Source organism: Pezoporus occidentalis, unplaced genomic scaffold (genome assembly GCF_034315485.1).
Source record: "Pezoporus occidentalis ecotype Australia unplaced genomic scaffold, CSIRO_AGI_Poc_V1 ctg18, whole genome shotgun sequence".
Classification (NCBI taxonomy): domain Eukaryota; kingdom Metazoa; phylum Chordata; class Aves; order Psittaciformes; family Psittacidae; genus Pezoporus; species Pezoporus occidentalis.
Genome location: NW_026913640.1, coordinates 2,255,762 through 2,283,087, shown reverse-complemented (window position 1 = coordinate 2,283,087; position 27,326 = coordinate 2,255,762). Strand labels below are relative to the sequence as shown.

The 27,326-nt window shown below is 36.9% G+C and overlaps 1 protein-coding gene across 4 annotated transcripts in view; it reads right to left on the bottom strand.

Moving 5' to 3' along the window:
* Positions 1 to 7,857: 7,857 nt before the first annotated feature.
* The window catches only part of DCLK1 (doublecortin like kinase 1), a 243,935-nt gene continuing 224,466 nt past the window's right edge, over positions 7,858 to 27,326 (bottom strand). For 2 of the 4 annotated variants that reach the window (XM_062615018.1, XM_062615021.1), the window contains one exon: positions 7,858 to 12,809. In XM_062615018.1, the coding sequence (XP_062471002.1) occupies positions 12,645 to 12,809 (165 nt within the window). In that variant the 3' untranslated portion in view covers positions 7,858 to 12,644. Of the gene's footprint in view, positions 12,821 to 22,042; positions 22,117 to 27,326 lie in introns of all 4 variants that reach the window. The other 2 variants (XM_062615019.1, XM_062615020.1) reach the window with 2 other exon arrangements.

The following is a 27,326-nucleotide window of genomic DNA, read 5'->3' as shown; positions in this document are numbered from 1 at the left end:
GTCTATCATTTTTTATATATATAAATATGTATACCAGTCTCCATCCCACTCCAGCTCCTAAGACTGAGTTCATAGCCTCTCTCAGGTTTTTATCAGCTGTACCAGTTTCTGCCAGTCTACATTCCCATACAAGCACAGAGACAGTCACTGAACCTTTCCAATGGCCCTAGAAAATTTCCACCTAAGGCAATTATGGTACCATCAACCTTGAGTCACAGGCAGGAATCTTACAGTCTTCCTTCCTAGTATAGCTGCTATAAGGGGTAAAGGTTGACATTTTAATGGCAACCACTACATATTTTACACAAATTAGGCTACTGAGCACATTAATACATGCAGTCAGTGACTGAGCTACTTAACTGATCCATTTGGGTAAAATGGGAAAGACTGCAGGGAATACGGACCAGTTTTTCCTGACATGTAAAGAGAAAAGGATGACACTTTCTGATACACCACAGACTCACAAATAGAAGAAAATATTATAACTAATTATCCACAGGTATTTTCTTAGCAACAACAAAAACGCCAAAGGGAAAAGTCCACAATTCTCAAACAATGAACACAGAAACAGCACAAAACTTTTTTGCTACACATTGGTGAAGGACAGCGTTCTTTATTGATGCACAGAAAATTTGACCTGTACTGGGGAAAAAGAAACCCAGAATCTTATCCTCCTCCAGCCAATGAAGGTACTGCTACTGCAGGAGAGATATTTAGTGGCACCTCAACACAGCATTTCAGTAAACGACCAAATTGCTGTGCCATAGCAACAGGACTGTGGTCTACAACACCCTTTCTCCCTTTGCCATGCCTGTCAGTGAAGAGGAAGAGCTTGCCAGGCCACTGTGCTTTGCTTCCAGCTCAGCGGCTGGAAAGTCTGCAGGTAAAGAGGGTTTGTGGGGCTCTGCAGACTTCAGTAATTAGGTGTGTATTAAAAAGATGTTTTTAAAGAATTTTTAACACAAGAAATCTAGGCCAAAATATCTTCCACTGATGCAGTTTAATTCAGCATTAGCTGGTCAAAAATGAGATATTTCTTATTGTTATGGAAAAACTGGAACTGACAAATTCATTACTTAATGAAGCTAATCTGGTAAATTAAGAGGTAATTCTGAAGAAATAATGAAAACTCTCTAGTCCATATTAATTATGACTTTCTTAGCTATTAAGAAAGGAGGATTATGGATGTGGCCAAGAATAGAGAGATATTTTCAGGGTCAGTGGATTTATCTTTTCAGGCATCTAACAGAAAAGAATAAATTGATTTCTTTCTATGCAGGTGATTTGAGAAGCTCTGGACCAGGAATATTTTTTTATTTTTTTTTTGTTTTACTACATTGCATAATTAAACTTCCTATTCTTCAAAGTTCAGTATCTACCCAGACAAATACATGTGAATTCATGGGTTTGATCAAAAATCCAGCAACCTCTGAAAACAGGAAACTGACTCAGTGTTAAAAGTTTAACTTTATAATTATATCATTCATTAAGTCCTGTGTATACCTGTGTATACCAAGAGCTGGTATAAAAAGTTAGCAATCTGGGAGATATCCTGGAACATTATGGTACCATAAATTTGACTATGTGACAATTGCATATAAAATAACAAGACTAAGCTCCATGTTACATGAAAGGAAATGAATAGTGAATTACCAAGGTTTCCATTTAGGTGATTTATCTGGCTAGAGTGCAATATGTCTGTACTTCAGAATGAGCAGCCGGACATAATCTAGGTCTTAACCTTTCTCATCTGCCTGTTGCCCAAACAGGAGAATAATGATAAGATTTGGTTGGTTCTTTGATGTAAAGCTGTTAAGTAAAAATTTTTTTTACTTTTTTTTTTTGTCTGTTTTTTTGTTTGTTTCTGAAGTCCCATTTCCCTGAAATAACAGCAAAAATGTAACAGGAGTAATTTTGAGCTTTGAAAAAGTTTCCTGCTTAAAAGAACAAAAGCAAAACCCAAATAGATCTACTTTCTGTGGAAGACTGTGCCTAACACCTGGCACGTGCTGAAACCCAGTACAAAGGCAAAAACCAGCACCCCAATAGCTGCATTTTTCAGTCCTTTTGCAGAAGTGGGTATTTTATGATTATCATTATTTCAAATATGTTTTCAAAAGAACATTTCACTACTCTTCATTTAGCCAGACTATAGGTATTTAAGGCATCACCAATTTTTACCTCGTCAAAAGCTATTCTTCTCTACATATTCACTATGTATTCTTCACTATGAGGGTGGTGAGGGACTGAAGCAGGCTGCCGAGAGAGGCTGTGAATGTCGATCCCTGGAAGCGTTCAGGTGTTCAAGGCTAGGTTGGATGGGGCTTTGAGCAATCTGTTCTAGTGGAAGGTGTCCATGTACATGTCAGGGGATTGGAACAGATTGGAACAGTAAATTCCCTTCTAACCCAAACCATTCTATGATTCTATGGCTCTGTAAGCTGTTGCTGACAGCACAGCGCAGAGGAACCTCACAGATGCTGATGTCTTCTGGCAGAAACCAGCAGTGCAAAGCCTGCCTGATAGTGTAGAGTTGGCTGGGGTTTAGTTTTCTACCTACACCACAATGACTGGATAACACTGCCTAGCCAGCTCAGCTCTGGGGTGGAGCAAAAAGCTACAATCAGGGCAGCATCTAGGTTTAAGGTTTCCAGCAACTTCCTTTTCCTGTCTTGAAGGTTAAGTGGCAACAAATAATAAAGCTATGTGTCATTTATCACCCTGGGGCAAATGACTGCAAGATAGAGTCTGTGTGTGTCTTCCGTCATTATTCTTTAGAAAGCATCGGAAAAATCTAAAGCATGTAGGCAATCTGCAGGCAATACATGATTCCTCCTCTCCAAGTGTTCCCAGTTTTACTGAGCATATGTAATGTTTAAACATAAGTTACTGCGTTGCAATTTCCTCCAAGTCTTTCTTCTTTCATTATTGGGTTTTTGTTTCACATCACCCCACTCTTTCAGATTATTCAAAACAAAAAATGCCTTGAAAGATCCAGATATAAAGAACAAAAGTTTAGAATGATATCCCAAAGACACAATGCTTGCCCCTTACTTTTATTTACAATTTAAGCTACCACTGCTGTTGAAATTAGTCCCATCTTCCCACTGGCAGTCATTATTTTAATGCCCTTTTTCCTTTCCTTTCCTTGTCTTAGAGCGACAAACAGAACTAGGTAGTTAATGCAGGGTAAAACTTTTGTATTTGCCTGGAGCAATGTCTCCTGTTTTACCACATGGACATACAACACTTATACTGAACAAAACAGGGGGAGTGCAGGAAGGAGAAAGAAACAAGTGGCCTGGAGGGGCTGTTGGTGTGTGGAGGTTCTTCCGACAGAGAAGTGTTATTTGAAGACAGCAAAGGTTCATGAAGGTTTATGCTTTTTACGTATCACTAGCCTTCGTTTTAGCATGCCAAACGTTTTACAGTCAGTAAGATGTAGGATACTGTCTTTGGGAAGACAAAGTCGAAAAGGGGAAGTACCATATGGCTATATCTCTATTGTCAGTCCATAATCTCTGTGAACATAAAAAAATCATCTTTGAGACAGACATCTTCCGACAGACTCTAAGCTTTGCAGCTACCTTCTGCATCAAGAATCATTCCATGAAACAGCTGTTAAATAGCAACTATTAAATAGTAAATAAGAGTAGTATAAAATACACGTTTTTTATCAACATAGATAAAATAGCACCTTTTCTGCCTTTCAGGAAAAATAATCAGAGAGCCCTGATGGGGTCTCATATTACTCAGATTCCTTATTTGTTAGGTTTTACACTCCAGCACACTTGCTGATTATGTATGAAGTATGAAATTAAAACTAAATTGTCAGAACAAATGAAAAAAGTACACTATGCAATACATTATTCTCTAGTCTTCTACTGTGTTTCTTCATTCACCTGCTAATTCCCAAAATCCAGCCATTTACAATGAAACTTCCAGTCATTAGTGGGATTTAGCAGGCTTCCACAGTAAAACAGTATTCACATTTCTCATGAGAATTGGTATGTATAGTGCTGAGTGGCACAAGATACAAAGGCTGTCAGTCCACAACTATATTTGATTTCCATACGCTTATCCAAACTCACCTCCTGTGCTGGGAAATTAAGACATGAAGTGCAGATTTTTTGAATATTTGCTTCTTTTTTTTTTTATAATCATGTTCATCAAGACTTGCTTTGGTGCAGAGGTTTATGTGGGTAAACTAGGATGTGGCTGCATGACTAATTTGTAAAACCTGTGTACAGCTTCTTCAGGCGTGCAGCAGGATGTAACTCCTTAGTGGCTTGCTTGTGATGACTGAATTGAAATATATTGTAATACTCCTTTGCTCAAGAAACATGACCTTGTTAGAAGTTGAGACTAGAGTTGAAGTATTAAGTGATTTGTTCATTTCTACTCTTTTATTACCATTTTAGAGCAAATATTTCACATAAAATCAAGCAACAAATAGCTTATAAGTTAAGGTGATAACATCAGATCTCATTCCTGTTCCTTTACATTTATTAGTGTAAGTGGCAGGATTTAAAAAATGCCATTCGGCTTCCTTATTTTTGCAGGAATGTGTATCATCTAGAAATCATTTAATTAGTATCTTGAAAATTAAAAACTCATCCAAGCTATTCAAACCACACAGCAATTCCTAAGTTTCTTGTTTTTCAAAAAGAAATGAATTTTTTTCTAAATTATAATAATTTAGAAACTTTTTTAAAGGCCAACATTTCCTTAAAAAGCTTTTTAGCTTGCATGAGAAAAGTGTTATTTAATTTCACACTCAATTAATCCTTTAACAATTTTCTTTCAGGCAGAATATAAAAGGTTATTATTAATTCCTTAATAAAATAAAAAATAAGTTGTAGTTGATATGTCTTTAACCTTGGGCCAATTTGAGTAATTTCTTTCCCCTCAGATAAGACACCAAAGATCAGCACAACTAGCAAGTGATAAATTGACCTCTGGGAATTACACAGGAGTACTCCTCCTCCCTTTTGTTCAGATTAACTCTCTCTGGAAATGCCTCTTTGAAGGCATGAACTACTTCTGGTTTTAGCATTAGTCAGTCAATTTGATTCCTCCCACACCTTAACTATCAACGACAAAAGCTGTCAAGATCTCATGTTACCCACCTTAAATTTTAACTCCCTATTACACTGAAGTAATTTCACCAAGACTACATGTAGTTAAGACTCATGATGAACACCAAATTGTCAGAAGTTCATATCTTAAAGGCTAATTTGCCTTTTCCTATGTACTTGGATTTGCTGAAGGAAAAAATAATATCAATCGCCCTCCTTTGCAGGACACAGCACCAGGAATTCCCTTGGACATATGATCCATTGCATTTATACCTTACAAATAATCCTCTCTCTCAGTTTGTCAATTCCTCTTTTACCAGTTCTCAAACTCTCACCATATTATGCATCCCAGCTTCTATGTAGTGAGCATTCTGTTTGAAAAGAAAATAAAATTATAGGTGCTATTACTCATATAAGACCCTTTTGGTCTCATTAGCAGATTTTGAAGCATTCCAGACACCTAATTAGATGTGTAGGCAAAAAACGTAATTACCTCTTAACAGCAATGGTGGTGGTGGTGGTGCTGATGATGGTAGTAGTAGTAATAACAGTAGCAGTAATAGTAGGAATGTCAGCTCCTCTTGAGAGCAGCTCTAGACAAGTAAGTTAGGCTTCTTTCTCATAACTGCTTTTTTCTCCTGGCACTTAAAAATAGATGTGTATGTATAACTCATCACTAGCTTTAAGATCTGTTAGGAACACAGAAATACAAGGTATCTTCTCAGTGTCTGAGTCCAGAGTCTTCCTACAACAGGAAACATATATGAGGATGTATCAGAAACACCTCAAGAAGAAAGCTTCTCATCAATGGGTCAAGTTCCACCTGAAAATTAACTGGAGTTCCTTGCCTCCAACGGTTCCATTGGAAAAAAACTTGAAATTATAGAATCATTATGTTTGATCATTTGTTTGGAAACCATCTTCCAAATGCCAGTCAACATTTTTTACGGCTAATCTTTACCTATATGCTTTTTTCTAGATCTGTCAGTTATTTTCTCAACCTGACATTTACTCATGGCTTGACAGATGTGCAGCACTGCAGACAGATTCCAAAAATATGGCATAACTGTATCCAGTGTCCCTCCCCACCCCCCCTTAGGTAGGGTGAACACTTTTGGAAATGACTGAGCGCTGTGGTTCATCGGTCAAGTCAATCACTAATAAGGATCAGGAAGACATCACCACAGGTGGGTCATTCCATGAACTCTATTTCATGGATACTTTTTTTCCTTCCTTTCACCCTGCTGCAGAAAACTGCAGGTAAAAACAAAGCCCCAGTGCAGCAACTCAATTCTGTTTGGCATGGACTGTTCGAGTATATATACAAACTATTATAAAATGCATAGACATCACTTTTTGAAAGCTGTCGTTTCCCAAAAGGACCCATTAAGATGGAAGCATGCTGCAGAATTCCTATTAAAAACAATTAATTTGCAGTCATATTTTAAACACCTAATTTCCCCACTAGCCTGTGCATAACACTACTTCAAAAAGCTACACACGGTCTCATTTAGTGAATATATGAGGAAGAAGTCTGCATTATGTTTGCTATAAGAACTGGGATTTCAATTCCATCTGCCTCTGGGTGTGTTTGAGTTCTACATTAATTATGCCTGTTTGTAGCTGTAAATTTGCTCCAGATTAGTAGGTGATTGGCTCTGCACATGGACTGATCACACTGCATGCCTCCCTTGCACTTTTATAGTTACAAATTATTCCATACTTATGCTTTTTAAACTGCTTTTAATACCTGTCTTATTTGGTGTGAGCTTTCAACCTGCCTTATTCAGACAATAATTTTCCCCTTAAGAGAAAACATGTTCCTTTAATTCTTCTCTTGTGGACCCTTTTGGCAGGTGTAATGTCAGCTTTATCCATGGTCCTACTCTAAGATGCAAGATGAAACTACTTCTTCTCCCAGTCTTACAGAGAAATTCAGCATACTCACATTTAGCATTTGCTACAATGAATGATTTAAACTAGTGGATTTAGGAATTATATGAGCACTCAGCAGGGTGTATATACCTACTCATTACCGCACAGACTTTAAATGCTTGTCACGTCAAAATAAAACTTTCCCACATGTGGAACATTTTTGCTCTTGATCACTGAGTTTTCTCCCTAGTTTTCGAAACGCCCAAAAGTTCTGAGCTGTCACCTTTATAGTTAAGACCTGTGAGATATGCTTGAAAATATAACACATCTGAAATGAGCTGCATAAATGCTTTATGTCTGTGTGTGTCAATGTTTTTGTACACTTAGAAAATAAATGTCAAAGAGGTCAAGCTGATTTCCCTCATATTTTAGGAAAAGAATCATTCTGAGCTGAAAAATTGTATGCCAAGTTTCTGCCTGAAGCAAATTTCTACAATCAAATTAAAAACCTTTGAGACTAAGAGTTTACAATAGAAATACTAAGACATCCTTAACCATGGCAGCACTAGCAGCCTCTGCAGTAGTATTAAGAAAGCTTTCCCTGCCCACTATCTACACTAAATAAAAAAAGATGCCATTTTCTAACACATACCCCAGGCTAGCAAATAACAATGATTTAATGTACTTGCCCTGTGGTAATATAGTGGCACTGCAAACCTCTGAGCCAATTTTTCCTTTCTTTTTGTTTTTTTTCCTTTTCTTTTAAAATATATGCCCCATAGGGAAAGGACTGCAATTTAGCTCTTATTTGTGAATATATCGCTTTCATTTCAACGATTCTTGAAAGCCTTCCTGCTGCCACATGCTACTGTATGCAAGCACCCAACTGAATAAAGACCCACCAGGCTTTTTCAGGAGTTTATTCACAGGTTTGGCTTTGCTTATTGTAGTATGCACCACATTTAAATTAGATGAGGGCTACTGTAAAGCAATAACATTGTCAATGACTGGAATCTCACTTTCCCCTCTAACAGTCTGAAGCAAATTAATGTATTGGTTGTTCATTAACAAGTAAACAGTTTCTGCTACAATGTCAAGGAAAAAGAATGTGTTCATTAATATGAACAATCTTCATCTACAAAGATGATTTACACAATGCATGTCATGAGATAGCTTTCCCCTAACTAGTACACTACCAAACTGAAAAGCTGATTCTTAGAATTTTCTTAAAATTACAATATTGTTTGTTTACCTATAAGAAAGACAGGCTCAGTCACCTATGCCACTATTGTAAGCTCTATAGTAAGTACTTAAAAAAAGAGAAATTTCTGGAGTCACTTGTGGAATTAATAAAATTGATAACTACAGACTTACACTGCATCAATGATACATATTATTCCTGTGATAAGTTAAGCTAAAAATAAGATTTGGTTATAGAAATTCCTTAAACAACAACACTTCAATTATTTCAAACTTGAAATTTTTCAAGAATTTTCTGAAAAAAGTCAGCAAACACTGGCTAAAAAAGCAAAGCAGTTTGGATACACCAATGTAATCAGCATGCCTAGTGCTTTTCTGTTAACCCTCTGAGTAAAATCATGGTATTTTGGATTTCTGGATTTTTTTTTTGTACATTAATGCTATGAAAATTATAACTTACAGAAATATTAATTTATATCTCATGACTTAATGAATCATGATTTAAATATATTTTGGCTAGACACCTCATCCAGTGAGCCATTCATCCATTCTCAAGTTTTAATTATCCAATGAAGAAGCCAGTCTCTAGCAACTATAAGGGAAATTTAGATGATTGCCCTAGATTTGATGCTTAACTATTAGGTGGATACATTTAGATGAGACAATGCCCAGCTCAGCGCCATTTAATTAATCCTGTGCTATCACCTATTGGTACGACACTTTCACATCAAATTTTATTCACTGAATATAAGCTCACTAAAATATTGCACTTAGGTTGGAGTCCACATTATCCCCACTTACATTTAATTGAGAGGATTTAAGCTGGAAGTGATCCTGTTCTACACTTTTGCTAATACTAAGATCGGATTGTCAGGCATCTCCAGAGACTGAATATTAGATGAGCTGAATCACCCTTTGGAAGTGCTCCTCTCCATCTCCCTGCTGATAGACAGTCCCTACCAGGACTGCCATTCATCTCAGCTAACTCCACAGGCTTTGTGGGAGGAAGCTGGCCTTGTATATATAACAAGCATTAGGAAAAAAAAAAAATTTAACATTTAACAACAATATGATGCAATGATTCAAAAGGGAAATGAAGGAGGATGTCAGGACTGATATGTATTATAGTAAAACGACCACACTGTGCTATGTGCTCTCTGCTCTCACAGATTATCACATTAGAAATAGTCTATTACCTTTAATTTCATTTTTTCACTGGTGTTTCAAATATTTTTAGGGTCACATTTTCTGTCTTCACTTATCCCCAGGAATTCAGAGGTTAGAAAAGAAAAAGGGCAGTCACTGCCAGACAAGCCTGAACCATTATTTCCATGAAACCATACACATATACACATATATATGGCTATATTTAAAAATATATATGGATACATGAATATATTTAAAAACATCATTGCAAACTCTTTTAAAACAGTTTAAATATTCAGATGCCTTTCCTTAACGCCTAAAAAAGAGGTTATCAGCAATTTGAAACCCACTTCTCACAGACCTAAAAAATACCAAGAAAAAATATATTTTACAGTTAAGTTCATAAAACATGAACCAAAGATCAGAAACATGGAAGATGTTGGGGAAGAGTAAGGTTGTCAGGATCTAGGATTGTTTTTACATTCATTTTAAGTAGTACAAAATGGTGTAAGATGAAGGAGCCAAACATCTTATTTTAATGATAATCCTATATTCCAAAGCAAAGCAAAGGTGATAGGAAAATCCCAGTGGGCTTTTGAATAATATTTTGCATGCATAAGGTGAAACATATTTTTATATCGAGTTTTTTGTCCTTACTCCCCTCTCTAATTAAGAAGAATGAACATCGGCCTTTGCTTTAAAACTGCCAAATTTTCCCAACAGTCAAGCAGCATGTGGTATTAACGGATACTTTTTTTATTACCAAATATATTTCTTTGATTTACATGGCTGAGTTGCATCTGTCCTAAGGGGAAGGCTGTGATATACTGTGGAAAGGATAATATTGGAAGAACATGTGAGTAATCCTGACCTACAGTAAATTGATGAAGGTAAGTGGCAAGGGAGGCTTTACCTTGGCTGAGGGTTTGACACTATGGAAAAATAATCCTTGTCCTATCCAAATGTTATCAAACTACAACCAATAACATCACAGTGGCAGTGGCTGTGCCCTGTCTACCAAGGGTCTTCTCTCTGCTGTGACTCTAGTCAGCTGGGCACAGATCTGCCACAGACAGCCCTTTCCCAAACTCTAAAATGTGAGAACTTTTGTATAGCAGTTCCTTTATCCTTTCACCTTTTGCCCCTGTGGAGTTCTTCAACAAGACACCTACTTGCTTTACTTGGGTTAATATGTTATGAATCAAGTTCCAGTAACAGAGGCTGTACACAGGCCTTCTGCCCATGGATGTATGTTCAGAGATCAGTCTTTCAATGACTTAGGGTGAGATTTATTCTACTAAACTCATAATCTGAAGTTTGGTGTCCGACATAAGCTTCCACCAGTAGTTTTTTTCTACCATCAATGGAAAGCAATAGGTGAATCAAAGCATGAGTCCTGCCTAAAATGCATGCTCATGATAGGTGAGATGAATCAAATCTGGAAATGCTCATACCTCTGTACTACCAAGGAAATCTGGAGATCTGGTTTCTACTAAATGTCTCATTTCTAGATTATTAACATTGGGTGAATTTAAAAGCATTCTATATGAAATGCTTGTATCACTTGTGTGAAGATTCACAGGATGAAAGTCCTGTGTTTAAAAAATTCAGAGCTTTTTGTATATAAATTTTCATGATGAGGCAACGAAAGATGCACTTCAAAGGGTGGAGAAACAAAAGAATTTCAATATTTCTTGAAATACAGTTCAAATGATAGTTCCAACTAGAAATGCAAAAGAGCATTACCCAAGCTCCAACAAGCTGCAGGTACACATGTGCTGCCACAGCTGCTCTTAGGGACAGTTCCTTGAGGAAATACAGCTCAATGGAAGTGACTCTGTAGGCAACTTGCCCTGCTCCTCCAAAATTTACTTATACTTCCTAGCAAGATCAGAAAAGTCTGCTTATCTTTTTGGGCATGTTGATATTTCTAGTGGTATAATTTGAAAGAAAAAGGGAGAAAGAAAGAGAAAAAGAGCAAGGAGAGAGAGACAGAGAGAGAGGCAAACACATCTAAGTGAATTTTTAAAAACACTGTGAGAAAATTTTAACTTTAGAGCAGAAAACTTCCATTTTATATGAGTAATAAAAACAAGTATAAATTTCACAGTTTTTTCTTTTTATTTTAGAATTGGAGTTTGGAAATTGCCTTTATCATTCGAGTGAAATTCTGAGTAATTTTATATTTTTTTCTTTTAAATTATCACATGTGAAGCAAAAGTCTACAAAGTGTAATATTTCTGTGAAAGCCAACTTTAGGATAATGGTTAAATAAAATGCTATAATGCTGTGTTGAGATTTTAACAAACCAGAAATGTGTATACTCTATGTTAATGCACATTTTATTAAATATTACAAATATAACTGGTGATCATTTTTAGTTGGTCCATTCTAAGACAGAACTTTTGCTAATTCAATTCAGGCTTTACACATATACGGAATTACTTGTATTTCCCCCAATTTAGAAGTACTTTAGCTATTTTAAGTGTTATTCACAATGTAAATCTTTAAAACTCTCCCAGGATAACCAGGTCATGTTGAGAGGTTGCCTGTGCATTTCTGAATCTGAGGCAAAGGAACCAGGAACTTCTCAGCTAGATCATTACATACCATTAAATGACAGAACGTGTCCTCAAGCTATTTCCCAAGACTCTGCATTGCCATTAGCAGCAAATGATACGGAAGCAACCTTTTGTGGCCATCATCATGTCATATTCTATAAATTGTAAGTCCACCCTAAACTGAATTTCCCATTTAGCCTGCATAATATCCTCCAACAACAGTCACTGCCTGTGGAAGTATGATGCAGGTTTAGAAAGAGCGGCTACAGAATATACTGTTTAATTTTATTTTTATTTATAAAGCCTATATTTGTAACCCCTAAGCAATAGTGCGCTTAATTTGTCCAAGAACAGGCAAGGAACTCAAGGGTACTATAAAAGATACGTGCGTATAAAAGCAAAAAACCCCAAAATACAGCTCTAATGTGGCTTGCCAAGATTTAAGTTGATCGTTTACTCAGAGGGTTAACATGGGCTAAAATTACATACTGCAGTTCCTAGCTTCACTGATGAAAACATTCACTGCTTCTATCTTTAAATAAAAAAGCAAAATAGCCTTAACCCTTTGAGGATCATATTAGCAGCAAGTTGCAATCTAAGGATAGAACAAGTATTTCAATCAATTAGGAAATTATTCTTACAAAGATTCTGTGAGCACCCTTTTGTGTTCCACCATCCCAGTGTTTACTGCTGGATAGATCAGCTGTAATCACTTCACACAGGTCTGAAGGATTTTCAGGTTCTCAAAGGGTTAAAGCCAAGACTTTTGAGCAAAAGTGTTTTATTAAAAGGGTGAGTTAGGTGAGCGAACAGTCTCGGATGAACTTGGTGAATAGTCTTCCGATTCGGAGTTGAGTTCAGGTGGAGCTTGCTGTTCCTTATAACGTCCCCTCACATCCTGGTTGCGTCTTCGTCGGAAAACCTGCCTCTCCTTATCAAGAGCGGTGGTCTGGCAGGGGCATAAAATAAGAATAAATGAAATTAGGCTGTGTGTGAAATGCAAAGCTAATGAAAACCATGAGTTTATGTGGCCTGCAAATACCAGGGATAATAAATGTTCAGATCAAATTAAACCTGTTCTGTCTCATTCAGGTCTGAAAGGCTGAGCCCACAGCATAGCTAAGTGCTTTAGAAAGTGCATTTCCCAAACCTTAAGCAGATACAGTACCATATATATGGATGCCATATGTTCTACTTCTGGATGTTATTAATTTCATCCTTTAATAGATTCAAATTTCAAGCCAAATACCAAATGACCTTCGCCCCCCAGCCTTCTCAACGTATATATCTGTTTCTACAGGCAAAGCAGAGATACTCGCTTGTTTTATAACTGATCTAATGAAGGCTTACCCATATTCCAGTCAGTGCAATCAGCTAAGATGAATTGTAATGAAGTTGTCAGACAACAGAGAAAAACAAACACTGAAGGGAGCTAGCCCACCCAGCTCTGACACCTTCTCATGCTGCTCTATGGATGTTCTTAGGGAGAATGTTTAATTTTGACAGAAAGACCCATTTAGCCTGATCCCCTGTCTCCTCCTGTTGACCAAGGTCTATCATATTAAATACTCCACTAATTTTATCTAGGTCTATGTAGAGTGCCTAGGAATGGGAAAGAAGGAAATTTTCTTCATGGGCTTTATTTTTTGCTCATTCTGCAACTACTGAGAATGCAAGTCTCAGTAAGATGGTTGTAACTTCCAGCTACATCCCTTCTTCTGCTTTTCTGGAACAATTACATGGTGAAACTGCAACCCACATAAGGGCAGCCAAAGTCTGACTAATGATTTCAAGCATGGGACTGGTTTTCTTGAGTATGGCTTATTAGACTGCAGTCCCTAAAATCATTGCAAAATTACAAATTCAGCAGGATGGCCTTGATTCAGCAAGAGCACTTTGACACATAGTTAACTGTCTTCTGGAGCAGGGCCGCCTTCTTAAAACATGGCTCCTGATTGTTTTGGAAAAGCAAAACACAAAGAGGCTACTAAGATGACATACAAAATGCAAACAATTATGTGATCATGCTACTGGAGGTAAATATAACTTTTAGCACTGAATAGGTTTAACTGGTAAGGCTTGTAAAATTTATCCCTAGTATGAAAATCTCCTGTTAAAAGAATGCAGCCAAAAGGTTATTCTGCTTCAAGGGATTTACTGTGTTCTCTTGAGACATACATGACTGATTTCTCCTGAAAATTTACCAGTTATAGTGTGAGCCTCACAGGAGAACAGAGATGTATATATGGCCAACATATTTTTGAGAACAAAATGAAAACTAAATCCATCATACTGGTTCAGAATAGCATTATAGCAACCCATGATCTAATATAATGCAATCAGCATTCAATAATGATGTAACAGAGACGGAAAGATGGACAAGAGTCCAGAGCTATTATAGCAAATGGATTTAGTCAGGCTAAATGGCTGAACTAATATTTTTGTGTCTAGAACCTACATAGCACTACTTTAAAGGGGTAAAATAATTAGCTTTGATAAGTTCTTCCCCATATTTTAAATAATAATTACTACAAAATGCAACACTTTTCATCTGCTGAGAATTTCTTTGTTTACTGCTCATCTTTCAATTAAGAGCTCTAATTAGTATTTTCAATGCCTTCTATGGTTCTTAGCCTTGAACCAATTTAGTTTTTGATTATTTTTAATGTGAAACAGAAAAATACCTAGATCTTTTACACACAGTGAATATACAGAATACAGTACATAATTCTGTGTGAAAATTGAAAAGAATGGCATATATTACCACCCTATAAAAGACACATTTCCATTTAAAAGATTTTTTATGCTTATGGGAAATAAGCATTTATTTAAAGTTTAAACCACATCACATCATCTTGTGGTAACAGATACTCTCCTCTGAGAAAGTTAAACATTTCTGGTTGAATAAATAAAAATACTTGTATTAAATTCAAAAATTATTTTTAAAACCTGCTACATGAGAATGGCAAATGTGTATGCAAAAACTAAAGGTATTAAAATAAGTTACACAGAATAGAATGCTTTGAATAAAGATTCATTTTGAAATTCAGGCTAGGACATTGATTTTTTTAAGAGGACAAAATTCTAAAATAGCAAAAGTACTTAGATAATTAAGTATAAAGACACATTTTTAAAGGTGTCTTTAAAATATAAACCCAAGATACTAGTTTGCTAGTATTGATGGGGAAGCTTTGGGGGCTTTTGTTTAAATGCATTTGTTTAGATAAATGTAAAGGCACTTCCTGACTTAATAATGAAAAATATTAACCAAAAAAATCCTGATGATCTCACTTGATCCAGCACCTTATTTCTGGCTTCCTAACACTTCAGAAACTTCCTGAGATATTTAGAGATGATGAGTTTTGTTACATTTTTATCCAAAATCTCCACCAAATTTCATTTAGTTGGTCTTTGCAAAGACATGCTTGTAGACTCAGGGGCATTGCTGTGGTTACTCTCCTGGGCTGAGACATTCATAGTCTTTCTCACCCGAAGAGCTTATAGAATAAAATTGTATAAAGTTACCGAGAGCCAAAGAAGGAATTATGTATCTAGAGAAAGCAAAAATACACAGGTTGTATTCTAACTTTTAGCATTTAACATGCCAGAACCACAAAACAGGTCACCTCTGGCCACAGACAGAGCACTTACAGAACTTGCAAGACTTGGTTTATTCTACCCAGTTGATGATGTTTTGCACTTCCAGTGTCTAATACACTTCTGGGTGGTATTGACATTCTACTTCCGCACAAGTACCATTTTTCACTTAATGAGGTCATGGTTACTTTTTACCTTTAAAGAATTTAAAAAATATAATAGATTAATGTTTTGGAATGCAGAGATGGTATTGACTGCATGTGTTTTGTACAAGCAATTGTCACCTACTGTACCCTCTTGTGCGCATGGTATGTTCCAAAAATCAGGTTTTTCATTATTCTTACTGTTTTTGTAGCACAGGCCTCTTACACATATTGCCTTGGTTTAAGAGATGCATTATTTCATCTACTATTCAGCTGGGTGGTTCACCAGTGCATGAACCAGTCCATTATGGGATTTCTGAGGCACTTCAACTTGAAGCTACTCTTTCAATAAATAATAAGAGGATCTGAAGTGCACTTACGCTTCACAGGGCTGCAAATCCCAGATTTTCATTATCACATTTTGACATTTTTTTCCCCTGGCTCAAGGTGAGAGAGTGAGAACTTTGAGCACTGTATGATAGTAATGGCAACTAAAATGTAAGGATAGCATTCTCATTTAAGATATGCAGCTGTCCTCCTACAATCCATATGAGGAAATGCAGAGCTTCTTATCCAGCAGCAGATAAGTGGATTGCCTCTAATAGTTTGGTGCTGATAGGTCTGAAGCACTTCATTAAGCACTAATGTATTTTGTATCAACATTTAGTAATCCTGACACCCAGTTCCAAATGGTTAACAAGCAATTTTTGGAAATGCATTTAATTTGAAGTAATGTAGCATTAGTCTAAAATCCTTGTTTCTGTCACCTTTATGCTAAGATGTAGTTAGCATTTTTTGCAGGATTTTGACATAGGGAGTGTCTCTACGTTGATTCCTACCTCTTGATGCTGCAGGACTCCTGGGACTTGCAAATTACGTTTTTTTCCTTGGAAAATGTTGAACTCTGTGTTTATGAACAGACACTCAAAAACTACAACTGCTTTGATATACATGTTGGATTTGCAGTGGGAAGCACCTTACTCTAGCTGTGGGGTGATATTTTCTGTCAGGTCAGTAATTATTGTATTGAAGTAACGGTATTTTATGAATATGAGAAGTGACTTTTTCTTTTCACTTGTCTTAATTTACTGCTGGCCACCAAATATAGATATATATTCATTTCATTAATAAAAGAACATTATTGTGCATTTTGCCTCTTAGCCCTTCCATTATTCATATCAGCCAGGAAACTGAACTGGGGATGCAGCTGTTCACACATTAGTCCCAGAAAACCATCCCTTTAATCGCTTTCCTTCTGCAGCAGCATATTTGCAATTTGTTTGCAATTTTTGTGCTGCTTTGTTTAGTGTGTGGAATTACACAGACATATGTACTGAAACACAGATATTTTTCTTTCAGTGCATCCACTTATATACATGTATGTGTACATGCATATTTAAATGTTCACACCTAGATAGTTTTTTCTTATTTCCTTAAGCTTCTGGCTAGTGACCTCAATACCTTGAGATAGGCATCAGCAGGTTTCCTTACTGTAAAAACAACCATTAAACAATGCTTGTGGCATGAGCCAGGCAGCCTTTTTTATTTTTTTCCATGGGTTTCTCAAGTTTTATATACATATATATGTATATATACCTATATATATATATGTGTGTATATATATATATGATCAATTCATGATTCAAGACACTTTTTGGAGAGTACTTCAAACTTAGCAATGCACCTCAGTCCAGGAGTGAAAGACACAGGTTAGTTTTGCCCCTCCGTCACAAGCTATAACTAAGTCAAGTTACACGGTGATTTGGAGACGTGCAAATGACCACATCGAGGGGACAAATTAATCGAGTGGATTTGAACCTAGACCTCCAAATACAAAAGGCCAGGGCTTTCGCACACCATGTAACTTCTGGCATGAAACTTAGCTAAAATGAAAATAAAAAAGAAAGAAAACCAAATCAATTTGATGTATGTTTTGTACTGTATTGGTGGGTGAATACAAGGTATTCTACACATATAACTGCTGAATTCCTATTGCTATACTTAAGTTTGTGTTTACTCTTTGACCTCCCGCCCTTTTTAGAGACACAATTCCTCAGCTGGTTTCAATTACACGTGGAAGAGACTTAGTGCCAAGTTGTTTGCATGGGTGAATTTTATTTATAGTTTGTGAATCAGTTGTGGTTTTCTTAGTCAAAGAGCCAGAGAAAGATTTTAAATGAGTTTACATGTTTGCCTGTTTTTACCAATACTCAGTTTACAGAGGGTTTTAAGGTATTCAAAATGGCACTTTAGAGATAGCAAGACTGATTCCCAACTTCCTTGTTCCATGTCAAGTCCCATGTAACTTTTGACTTGAAAATGACTTGTATCAGCTGTGGAGAAGGGTAAGAAACTCAACAGATGCAAAGTAGTGGGAATTAGGAACTAAACACAGAGGATGGAACTATGGGTTTTCAAATGAGCTATTCAGATACATTTAAAACTGTGATAGAACTGTATTTTAAAAATCCAGTATTTTATTAATTGAGTATTGACTGGATTGATGATTATGTTAAGCATCCAACATAATTCATCTCCTTTCTATTGTCATTACATGAATAATATCATTAATGACTTTCCCATATATATCCTGGGTTTTATTTTGATCCTTTACCTTTTATATAGTATCTGTAGATATATAGAAAATAACATATGCTAATATTGTATACTTATATATTAATATCACATATCCTAATATTTCCTGCTATGTTAGATACAACAACTCTGGTGCTCCCTTGATGCCCAGAATCAGCTCAGAAAAGGCAGAAAATTCAGGCCATTCTGTCAGTAGCAGATTAAAGTAATGTTAAGATTTAGATATAAACCAAAAGGAGTAAAGAAATTCACGGCTGAAGAAAACATTGGGAAGCTATGTAAAGTTTTGCCTTCAAAATGCGCTGCCATTAGGAGGTACAGGTAAAGCAGCTGAAGAAAGCTCTGGACTGGACGCTGCAACACTTGGGCCTAAAGGGAAGGCTTGAAATACTTTTAATATTCTGGATTAGTTACAAGAAAGCCAAAAAAAACCCTCTTAAAAGCCTCAGTTAAGTACATCATAAAAGTTTCTTATAAGAAACTAAATTTATCAGTTATGATATTTCTGAAGGACAATGAAGGTGCCATTTTGACTGTTTGTGGTCACTGTTGCTAAATTTCACTAGAGAGAAATCATAAAAGATAAAAAGGTTAAAGCAAATGCATTTACAAAGAGATCTAGCAGAGAATGGGCTGACTTTGGAGAAAAAAAAATCGCAAACACAGTATCATCTCTGCTTAGAGACAGGTGATCCCTGCTGTCTTTGACTTGTCATTAGTAATTTGGGGTGAATGAAGATGTGATTGCACCATCGGCTTTACCTACCTACACCAAGGCTGGCTTTCCTGGCTGTTAATAACAATGTTTCACCAACCCTGGGGCAGTGCAGACTGCCAGTGTTTAACGGGGACCTCCAGGTCTCATTCCCTACTGACACTGAGTTGGCCTTTCCAGCACTGCTGATTGCAGGGCTGACATCCCAACAGCATCAGGTGGGCTAATTATAAAATATGTATCAGTCTGGGTTCCAAATGACTTTACTGATTTGACCCCTGTGTTTTTTCTGTTCCTCATATTCAAGGACCAATGTAAGATTTTCCAGGCATTATATCGCTTACCTGCTACAACAACTATCACTGTACATAATGTCTGTTTTACCTTAGTATCTCAAAAAATTCACTTTTGCACATATTATCCTACTTAAAGGCAATAAATCAGGATGCAGAATAGGTGCATAGAAAATTAGGACTTTGAAGCCCTTTGAATAGGAAAATCTTTTAGGCAGTGAAAGGGAAAGTTTTTCAGGTTGATTGAAGGAGGAAACAGTGCCATCTAAAAAGATATTTTAGAAGACTGCTAGGGATGAAAACGATCAAAGGAGTGAAGAAGAAACGAACAGTTTAACAAAGGGAGCATTAAATACTCCTTGGACCTGGTTGTACTTGTGAATTCCGGTTAATTTTCATGGGCCTGTGATAAATTAACTGTTTTATAGACAGGAATGATGAACCTTTTCATATGCGCTACTAAAAAGTAAATACTTGCTACACCAAAACGGTTTTATTTAAACTAAAACGTTGGTCACAAGCAGTTGCTTGTTCCTTTGAGATGAATAAGGACAGAACACAGGGCAGTGCTTGTTCAGAGGTATCCCCTATTATAGTAATTCCTAATTAAGCATCTACACCTAGGAGCCCTGCTCTCCCAATTTGCCTTTCCACAGCAGGGGCTCTGTTTAGAAAGCACTAATTATAAACATTGTTGTTACTGCCCCCAGCTGGAAAACAGAGCAGTTTATATATGAATAAGAGAGATTATCGCCCATCTGCTCCAGCCCATTATTCAGGGATGTGTCATTTTGTATGCTGATGGCAGCCATTACTACTGTTTTAGTCAAATGGCTCTTTTTTATTATTTTTTTATATATAGCGTTTATTTATTTACCAAATTGCGGAATTAGAATCTCTCTCCCCCCCCCCCCTTCTCAAAATGCATACGGTTTGTTTCAAAATCTGGGCTATGCAGTTAAACTGAGTCAAGGCCAATCTGAGAGGAGATCCTCGCTTTTATCATAGGCTCCTTTTTCTGGTGGCCTGCTCCCCTGAAGCTGCGTTTTTAAAAGATTCAAACACAAACATTTTTTACAAAAAATGGAAAGACAGATTTCTTCTTCTTTTTTTTTTTTAATAAAAACAATAAAGCAGAGGAGGAGTGTATGCTGATGATGGAGAGCAAGTCAACTCTAGAAAGATAAATAAAGGTCGTGAGCTTTCCCCCATTTTACAGAGGAGGCATTGAATTTGCAACTATTTGACAAAGTCCTGCTTTACACAAAATGCCATTATTGTAAGCAGAAAGGAAAAATTGCTCTAACACTATCAAATCCACGCTCAATTAAAGTTGGGCACTCAGAGCCCATTCCCCTCTTCTCCAAACCAGAAAAGCACTAATATTGTGCTGCTGTCTCTCAGCCTTATTACAGGGATGGAAGTTGGGAAACATGATGCCAAGTGACAAGCTAGACAGAGCAGGTTTTGCTATTATCTTACAGGCCATGGTAGGCTTATAGACACCAACGCAAGTGCGATAGGCTAGAATTACAGGTCCTGCTACACCCTCTAGCACTCAGAGTGAAAGCGTTTCTCAATTCTTGCTAGCCAGTGTTCCGCTGATGGATGGGAACGAACCACTTTGCTACTTTTTTTTTTGAAAATTAGGATTTATTTTTTTTATTTCCCCAGAACATCCATATCAAAATCTACTTAACCGTCAGTGTGTGCTCAGAGAACTGCTAGGTTTTATGGAAACCATGCTGTAGCCCGATCCATGCACTCGGTGAAGTGATCCAGGGTGGGAGTTTTAATTTACTGGAAATACTTGCAGTGACCATCTCTGCAGTTTCACTAATGTGGTTAATTTGCTGAGTTTTTCCACACACCTCAGAGATGAATTTTTAAAGGCTCCAGTTACTGCAGTGTTAGAAAATGCAGATTTTGCAAGAAACTTGTAAAAATTTCTCCAGCTATCAAAACGTGGGTTGTAACAAGAAGGAAAAAAGCCAGCAAATAACCACTTCATGGAAATTCCAGGGCTCTGGATTCATTGAGGTGTGTGGGCCTTGTGTGGGACATCAGTCCTGGATCCTTCCTTGCCCCCACACTAGAATAAACCCCTCCCACCCAGAGTCCCATTTTGTCATACAGGTCAAGCCATCTAACAACAACCCTGGCACAGTTACACAATGAAGAAAAATATATTCAAAAGACTCATGCAATATTAAAAAAAAAATAATATCAAAATAAATAGGTATCAGAAGGGGTTTAAAAAGAAAAAAGAAAGAATGCATTGTTAGAAACACAAGCTTACCAGCACATACAATGCATTGTATTTCATTGAACTTGGGAGAGTTTCTACCACCCGCGTTATGTAAATGCATTGTTCGATCTAAGGTAAGGATTGTGTTCAGTGGGTTTAAAATGACAGTATATAGCTCCACTTGCATGGAAAAAGAGGAAAATATATGCTGAGAGCCTGTTGCTGCTCCCTGTATTTCAAAACAGGAGCATAGGGGAAACAGATGCCTTAACAAGCAATAGGGAGGGGGAGGGTGCATACTTCAGCATATCTAGTACATTTTCTATATACACTGTCCTTTTAATTATAGGGGAAATTGATACTGAGCATGTGCGATGAGGAGAAAGCTGGCAATGTGGGTGTGAGGGATGGTGAAGAAAGGGAATGAAGGGGTGTGGCATCTCAATCAAGGTTAAAACGAAACTGATAAAGCAGCATATGGACCGGATAACAAATCAAAAAGCATGTTTATCCACTGAAGGAACCGGTTAATGGAGACTGCCAGCACGTTGCCATGGAAACACTGACTGTTGGTGCTGCACCATCTCATACCTTATCCAATACATTCCTGGTTGTTGGTAGTAGTCCAAAGACCCTGATCTCTTGATGGTAAACCCGTGGTCCAGCTGAGCAGAGAGAAATGGGGCAACTCAGTGGATCGACATTAGGCTAAAGAATTCAGACTCCAGAGCAAGCTGTTCCTTATTTAGTGCATATTTACTGTTTTCACGTTCAGAAGGCACTTATCTAACATCCTAAAGCTACGTACTGGAGACGAAAAAGAAAGTAAAGAAATAAAAGAAAAAGATGCTAACCCTAGATTCAGTCTTGCTAAATTAAAGCCAATTTATTCAAGCTAAAATGGAGTTTGTGACATAGGTTACTTAATATGCATTATGCATTCATTTAAAAATCTGACAAAATATCTTGTTACCTCCAAAGATGGAAGTGCCCTTTTAAGTTGCACAGACCAGTAATGGAAAATTATCTTTTGCAATTAAATTGAGAGGTTTAATGTTTTTTGTTTTTTTGTTTGGTTTTTTTTTTAATGCAACAGGAGCAGGCAAGAGAGACTACACAAGGCTTAAATTAGACTGCTTCATAATCATGGAATGTGTAAAGATGAAAAGAATCAGGTTTTGATACCCCATCAATCATGGTAATTCATTTCTAAAAATGTGTTAACCTTGGAGAGTAGAACTACTCAGAGCCATGAATAACATTGTTTATCATTTCAGCTTACACCTCATGCTCAAGATAACAGTACAAAACTATTTGGTTTAAAATTGCACCAATTAAAGTCAAAATGGAAATGAACTTAACACTGTGTCCAGGAAAGTGTGCTCCTGCTATTCCTTGAAGAATACAGATCTTTTAATTCATCATTAGCAGAATCATGTGCATAGGGACAAAGAAAATGTGCTGTTTTCTTGAACCCTTCTGTTATGCACTAACAGACGGTGGAGACATCATTTAGCCACGCTAAATGAAATTTTAGGGGAAAATATCTTGAGGGAGACACTCTCCCTGCTTTAAAATTGTTAGTTGTGATGATTTTCATATTTTTCCCTATGAATAGAAAAGGCCATTTTGTGCTTCAATAAGAGCGTGGCATATATTTCTAATACTGATGACAGCTTCTAATTCTAAATTCAGAAAAGCAGTTCAACACATTTCCAGTTACCAAACACTTCAAGGGTAGCTAGGAGCTAACTCCAAATTTAAATTTTTCTTAATGACTCCCCTGCAAGTGTAGACTTTAATAATTTATTCCATTATGTTAAAATAATGACGCTTTCATCTTATTTAGATTTATTTAAAGGATGTTTCCTGTTTAAAAACACGAGAACCTCGTACCTACAGTTAATTTTCTGTTGGCTTAAGTACACTGGTCTGCTATTGCCATCTACTGGCTTCCTTGTATGTTGCACATAAAAAACACAAAAGGGATGTTTTCTTGAAAAGCAGATCAAAAATATTGCCCTAAAATCGAATATCTAAAAAGTAATATAGAGCCAATAGGGAGAGTCGCTTCCTAACGAGTTGAAACAATTTAGTCGGTGTGGAAATCCTACTATGAGAAAACTGACTGTGGACAAACAATACCAGGACAACATAGACAATAGATGGGAAGTGATAAACAAGGCATGTGTTCATCTTTAAGCCAAGCAAAACTCACAGACTAAGCTCGGCTCCTCTTCTACACCACCCAAGAAATTTCACCTCTAAAAATGCCACTTGTAATTTGCAATTTTATTTTACAATCAGCAGATCTCAGGGCAATGATCCACCCGCTGCCTTCCCCTTGCTGGACTGCAGGCAGTGGTCTCATGCCGGCGTCCCCAGCTCAGTGAGGACACTGCAAAGCTATACCAACTTTCTGAGCAGCTTTTCTCTTCTGGTCTACTCAATTCATCTGGTTCTCCAGCTGGAGTTCACTCTCATTGCCAAGACTGAGACCTCATATAACCTTGACAGAAGATTATTATTAGTCTTTTCCCTGTCTTAACAATGGCAAAAATACAAGCACAAAAGTGACAACATACAGGCAAAGCTTTAACACTTCAGACAAGGACACAAATTAAACAATGCTTGGCTCATACAAGGAATTACAGTACACCTCTGGATCACAGAAGGATTCTTAAAAAGTGACTTTGGCTCTTGGTCGCTTTAGCCACTGTCATGAATGGCCAGAGGGTGTAGCCACAGGATATTCTTTTGTGTCCAAAGAAAAATCAAAAAAAAAAGGATGACATCCTTGGACAACTGAAGGAAAAAATCTATCCCCAAATTTAAAACAAGGCTATTTAGTAAAAGTCTGGTTTTATGTTTTCACTGTGATAGTATTTTATAAACAACATCACAGAACTACAAGATACTGCTCCTATTGGAAAGATGTGTGAGAAACCTGATCCTGCAAATATGTGGCCATTCTGACACAGACCAAAAGGGCACTAGCCCAGCCCCTGTGTCCTACAGAGACCAGTTCCTACACAATCTCCCATCAGCAAGCAGTGCTTTTTAGGGACTTGTTAAATCTCTTGCTATTTTAAAAGCTAGTTCTCCAAAATTTTTCTGGTGAAGCTATGCTGGTTTAAGGGATTTTTTTTTCCCCCAATTGACATAGTTATGCTGGCAAAACTTTCAATGATGTATTAATGTATCAACAGAAAAGTCTTTTTGCCTGTACAGTTAATTTTGTTTAAGGATTCATCTTCTGATACACCAGCAAAGGAACTACTTTTCTAGGCACGCACAACATGTTCATTATGGTAGCTTGTCCAAACTGACAAACCCTTTCAAATCTGCACAATGTGAAGTCCGGACACGTGCACAAGAACTCCTAGGATGTCTCTGGCCTGAATGGTCAGAGAAAACTTTTACTGAAGATTGCCACGTCAACAGATCAGACATCTGTCTGCACTGAAGGAGTCAATGAAGTGGTTTTGGGCATTGCTGAAGGAAGCAGTAGCCACAGCAGATGTATGTAAGATACACATGGCTTCAAACTTCCTCCAGGTCAAAGTGACCACAAACACATCTTTAAAAACTTAATTTTCATATTATAGTTTTAATTGGTGCATATGATAAATAACATTTGAGATCTTTGAGGTGTGTTACTTATTTCCAGTGAAGAAAACAGGCATATAATATCATACCAGTGTGAGGACGAATTAAGAACTAAATACCACAGAATAGCTCTCTATGCATAAACAGAGTTATAAAACTCAAAAATAAGACTAATATTTACCTTTTATACTATTAAGTAACTATGTAAATATATCCACATATTAACATATTTCCACAAACACACACACAGACAAAGATGTGTTATGTAATATATAGAAAGCATTTCTATATATTAGATACACAAGCACTCTCTCAAAAAGTTACAGTAAACATACAGGCAGGCACAATAAAACAGTGTTTTAATTGAAAATATAATTAGTGCACATCTTTAGTGCTGAACATTATGTTACAGCATCTGTACATACTGTGAAAATTCTAAATGCAGAGCAGTCTTCATTAATAGGGTTTACTTCTACGATATTTAAGATTGCACAGTTAAAGGAAGATTCCCATATGCAAAACCCTGATGACATACATATCAACTGTATATTAAATATGCTTTCAAATGCAGAAGCAACAATTAAAGATTTGTTGTTTTGCTTTTGGCTTTATTTTACTTATTAAATTAGCTTTGTAGAAAATAAAGGTAATTTATTCTTAAAATCAAAATTATCCAGCTTTCTGGATCATTACCAAAACACTAAAGAACTCTATACTTCCCCATCTCTTCTACGTTTTTAGGAAATAATTGACACAAGCTAATCAAACCACTAAATTCTGCAAAAATATTCTAATCATTTCTACTTTATAGGCCAAGTTGCAGGATTAATCGTGCCAGAGTATGCTGTTCACCCACAGAGATGATCACTAATCTGTCAAATTTCCAAACACTAAAAAATAAATAAAAGCCATTAAAAATATAATTAAACATATACATTTTTCCCCCCTAATATATGTTTTGCATTGGAAAGATTTACTACAGTGCCTTTTTCATTACTCAAGGGTCAAACTGCTGTAAACGATTCCTTAGCAGAGCAACTGGGGCAAAGGAAAAAATAAAAGGAGGGTGGGAAAATTAAAAACATAAAGGAGGCAAGGGATGGATGAGGAAAAAGGCATCATTTCTTGCTTTTAAGCTTTGAAGTTATTAGCATGGAGGATCTGAGCAGTAATTCTCATGGACAAGCGTGCTGGCAGTCCATTCGAAAGGTACACAGTTTCAGCTAGGCTATACAGAACATACCTGCATTTCAGATGAGCAATGGGTATGTGATGTTTTAGTTGTGGGAGAGCTGTTGCAGTATTATTGCTTAAAAATGAAAATAAATAAATGCTGGCTATGTTAGCTGATGACTGAGAAAATCTAGGAAAAGCATGAAGAACAACTTGCTTCCATGTTGAGGACGTTCAGGGTTGGAAAGAGTAAAGAAAAAATATGAGAGAGGCACAGTCTGAAATTTTAAGTACTTAAACCAAGTAACTTTGAGAGATAATCCATTTTGCTGCACAAACAGTTCACACCTGTGAGCCAGATTGCATGTGCTGAGCTGAGTTTACTTCATGCTGATTTAACTCACCACCGGAGGGGCTGAGCTGAGAAACATGAAAGTGGAAACAGTACAAGAAAGTACATGTGCAGTCACACCACCTGCAATTTATGGAAGCTGGGAATGAACACTGAGTAATCTGATATGGGAATGGTTATGTTTAACGTGTCACTTATTTTCAGTGACTATTTGGAGTGTTAACATTACCATGAGTAATAAAGAAAAGCTTACAAACACAGGCAGATGTATCAAAAATGTGAAGGATGTGCGTGTTACTTTTCAATGGCATTAGTATGAATAATCCTATATTACACTGCATATATTCTGTGTGCATGTATATCTAATACACATGTTCATCTCTGGTGAAAAAATACAAATGCATGCTACCCTGAGGATGCCATTGAAACCTCAGTAAAGCTTGGTCAAAAGTCTGGTCAAGTTTGGTGTCAGAAGCTCCGATACATTCTAACCTGGAATGCCTAGACTGGAATTGCAACATGACAGAAGGCAGCAAGGAGCTCCATTAAGTCTTTACCCCATTAAGTTCTGATGCCTAAAAGGAAGCACCTTGCATGCGGCAGTACAATAAAATGCGGCTGCTGCTCAGCTACATCTCCAGAGCTAGACTCCTATCAAGTATGAAGGCAGCAGGGAGGAATCATAGCTCCCTTTGATATCTTCAGAGGAGAGAAACTTAGGCTGCCATACAGATTTTCTGT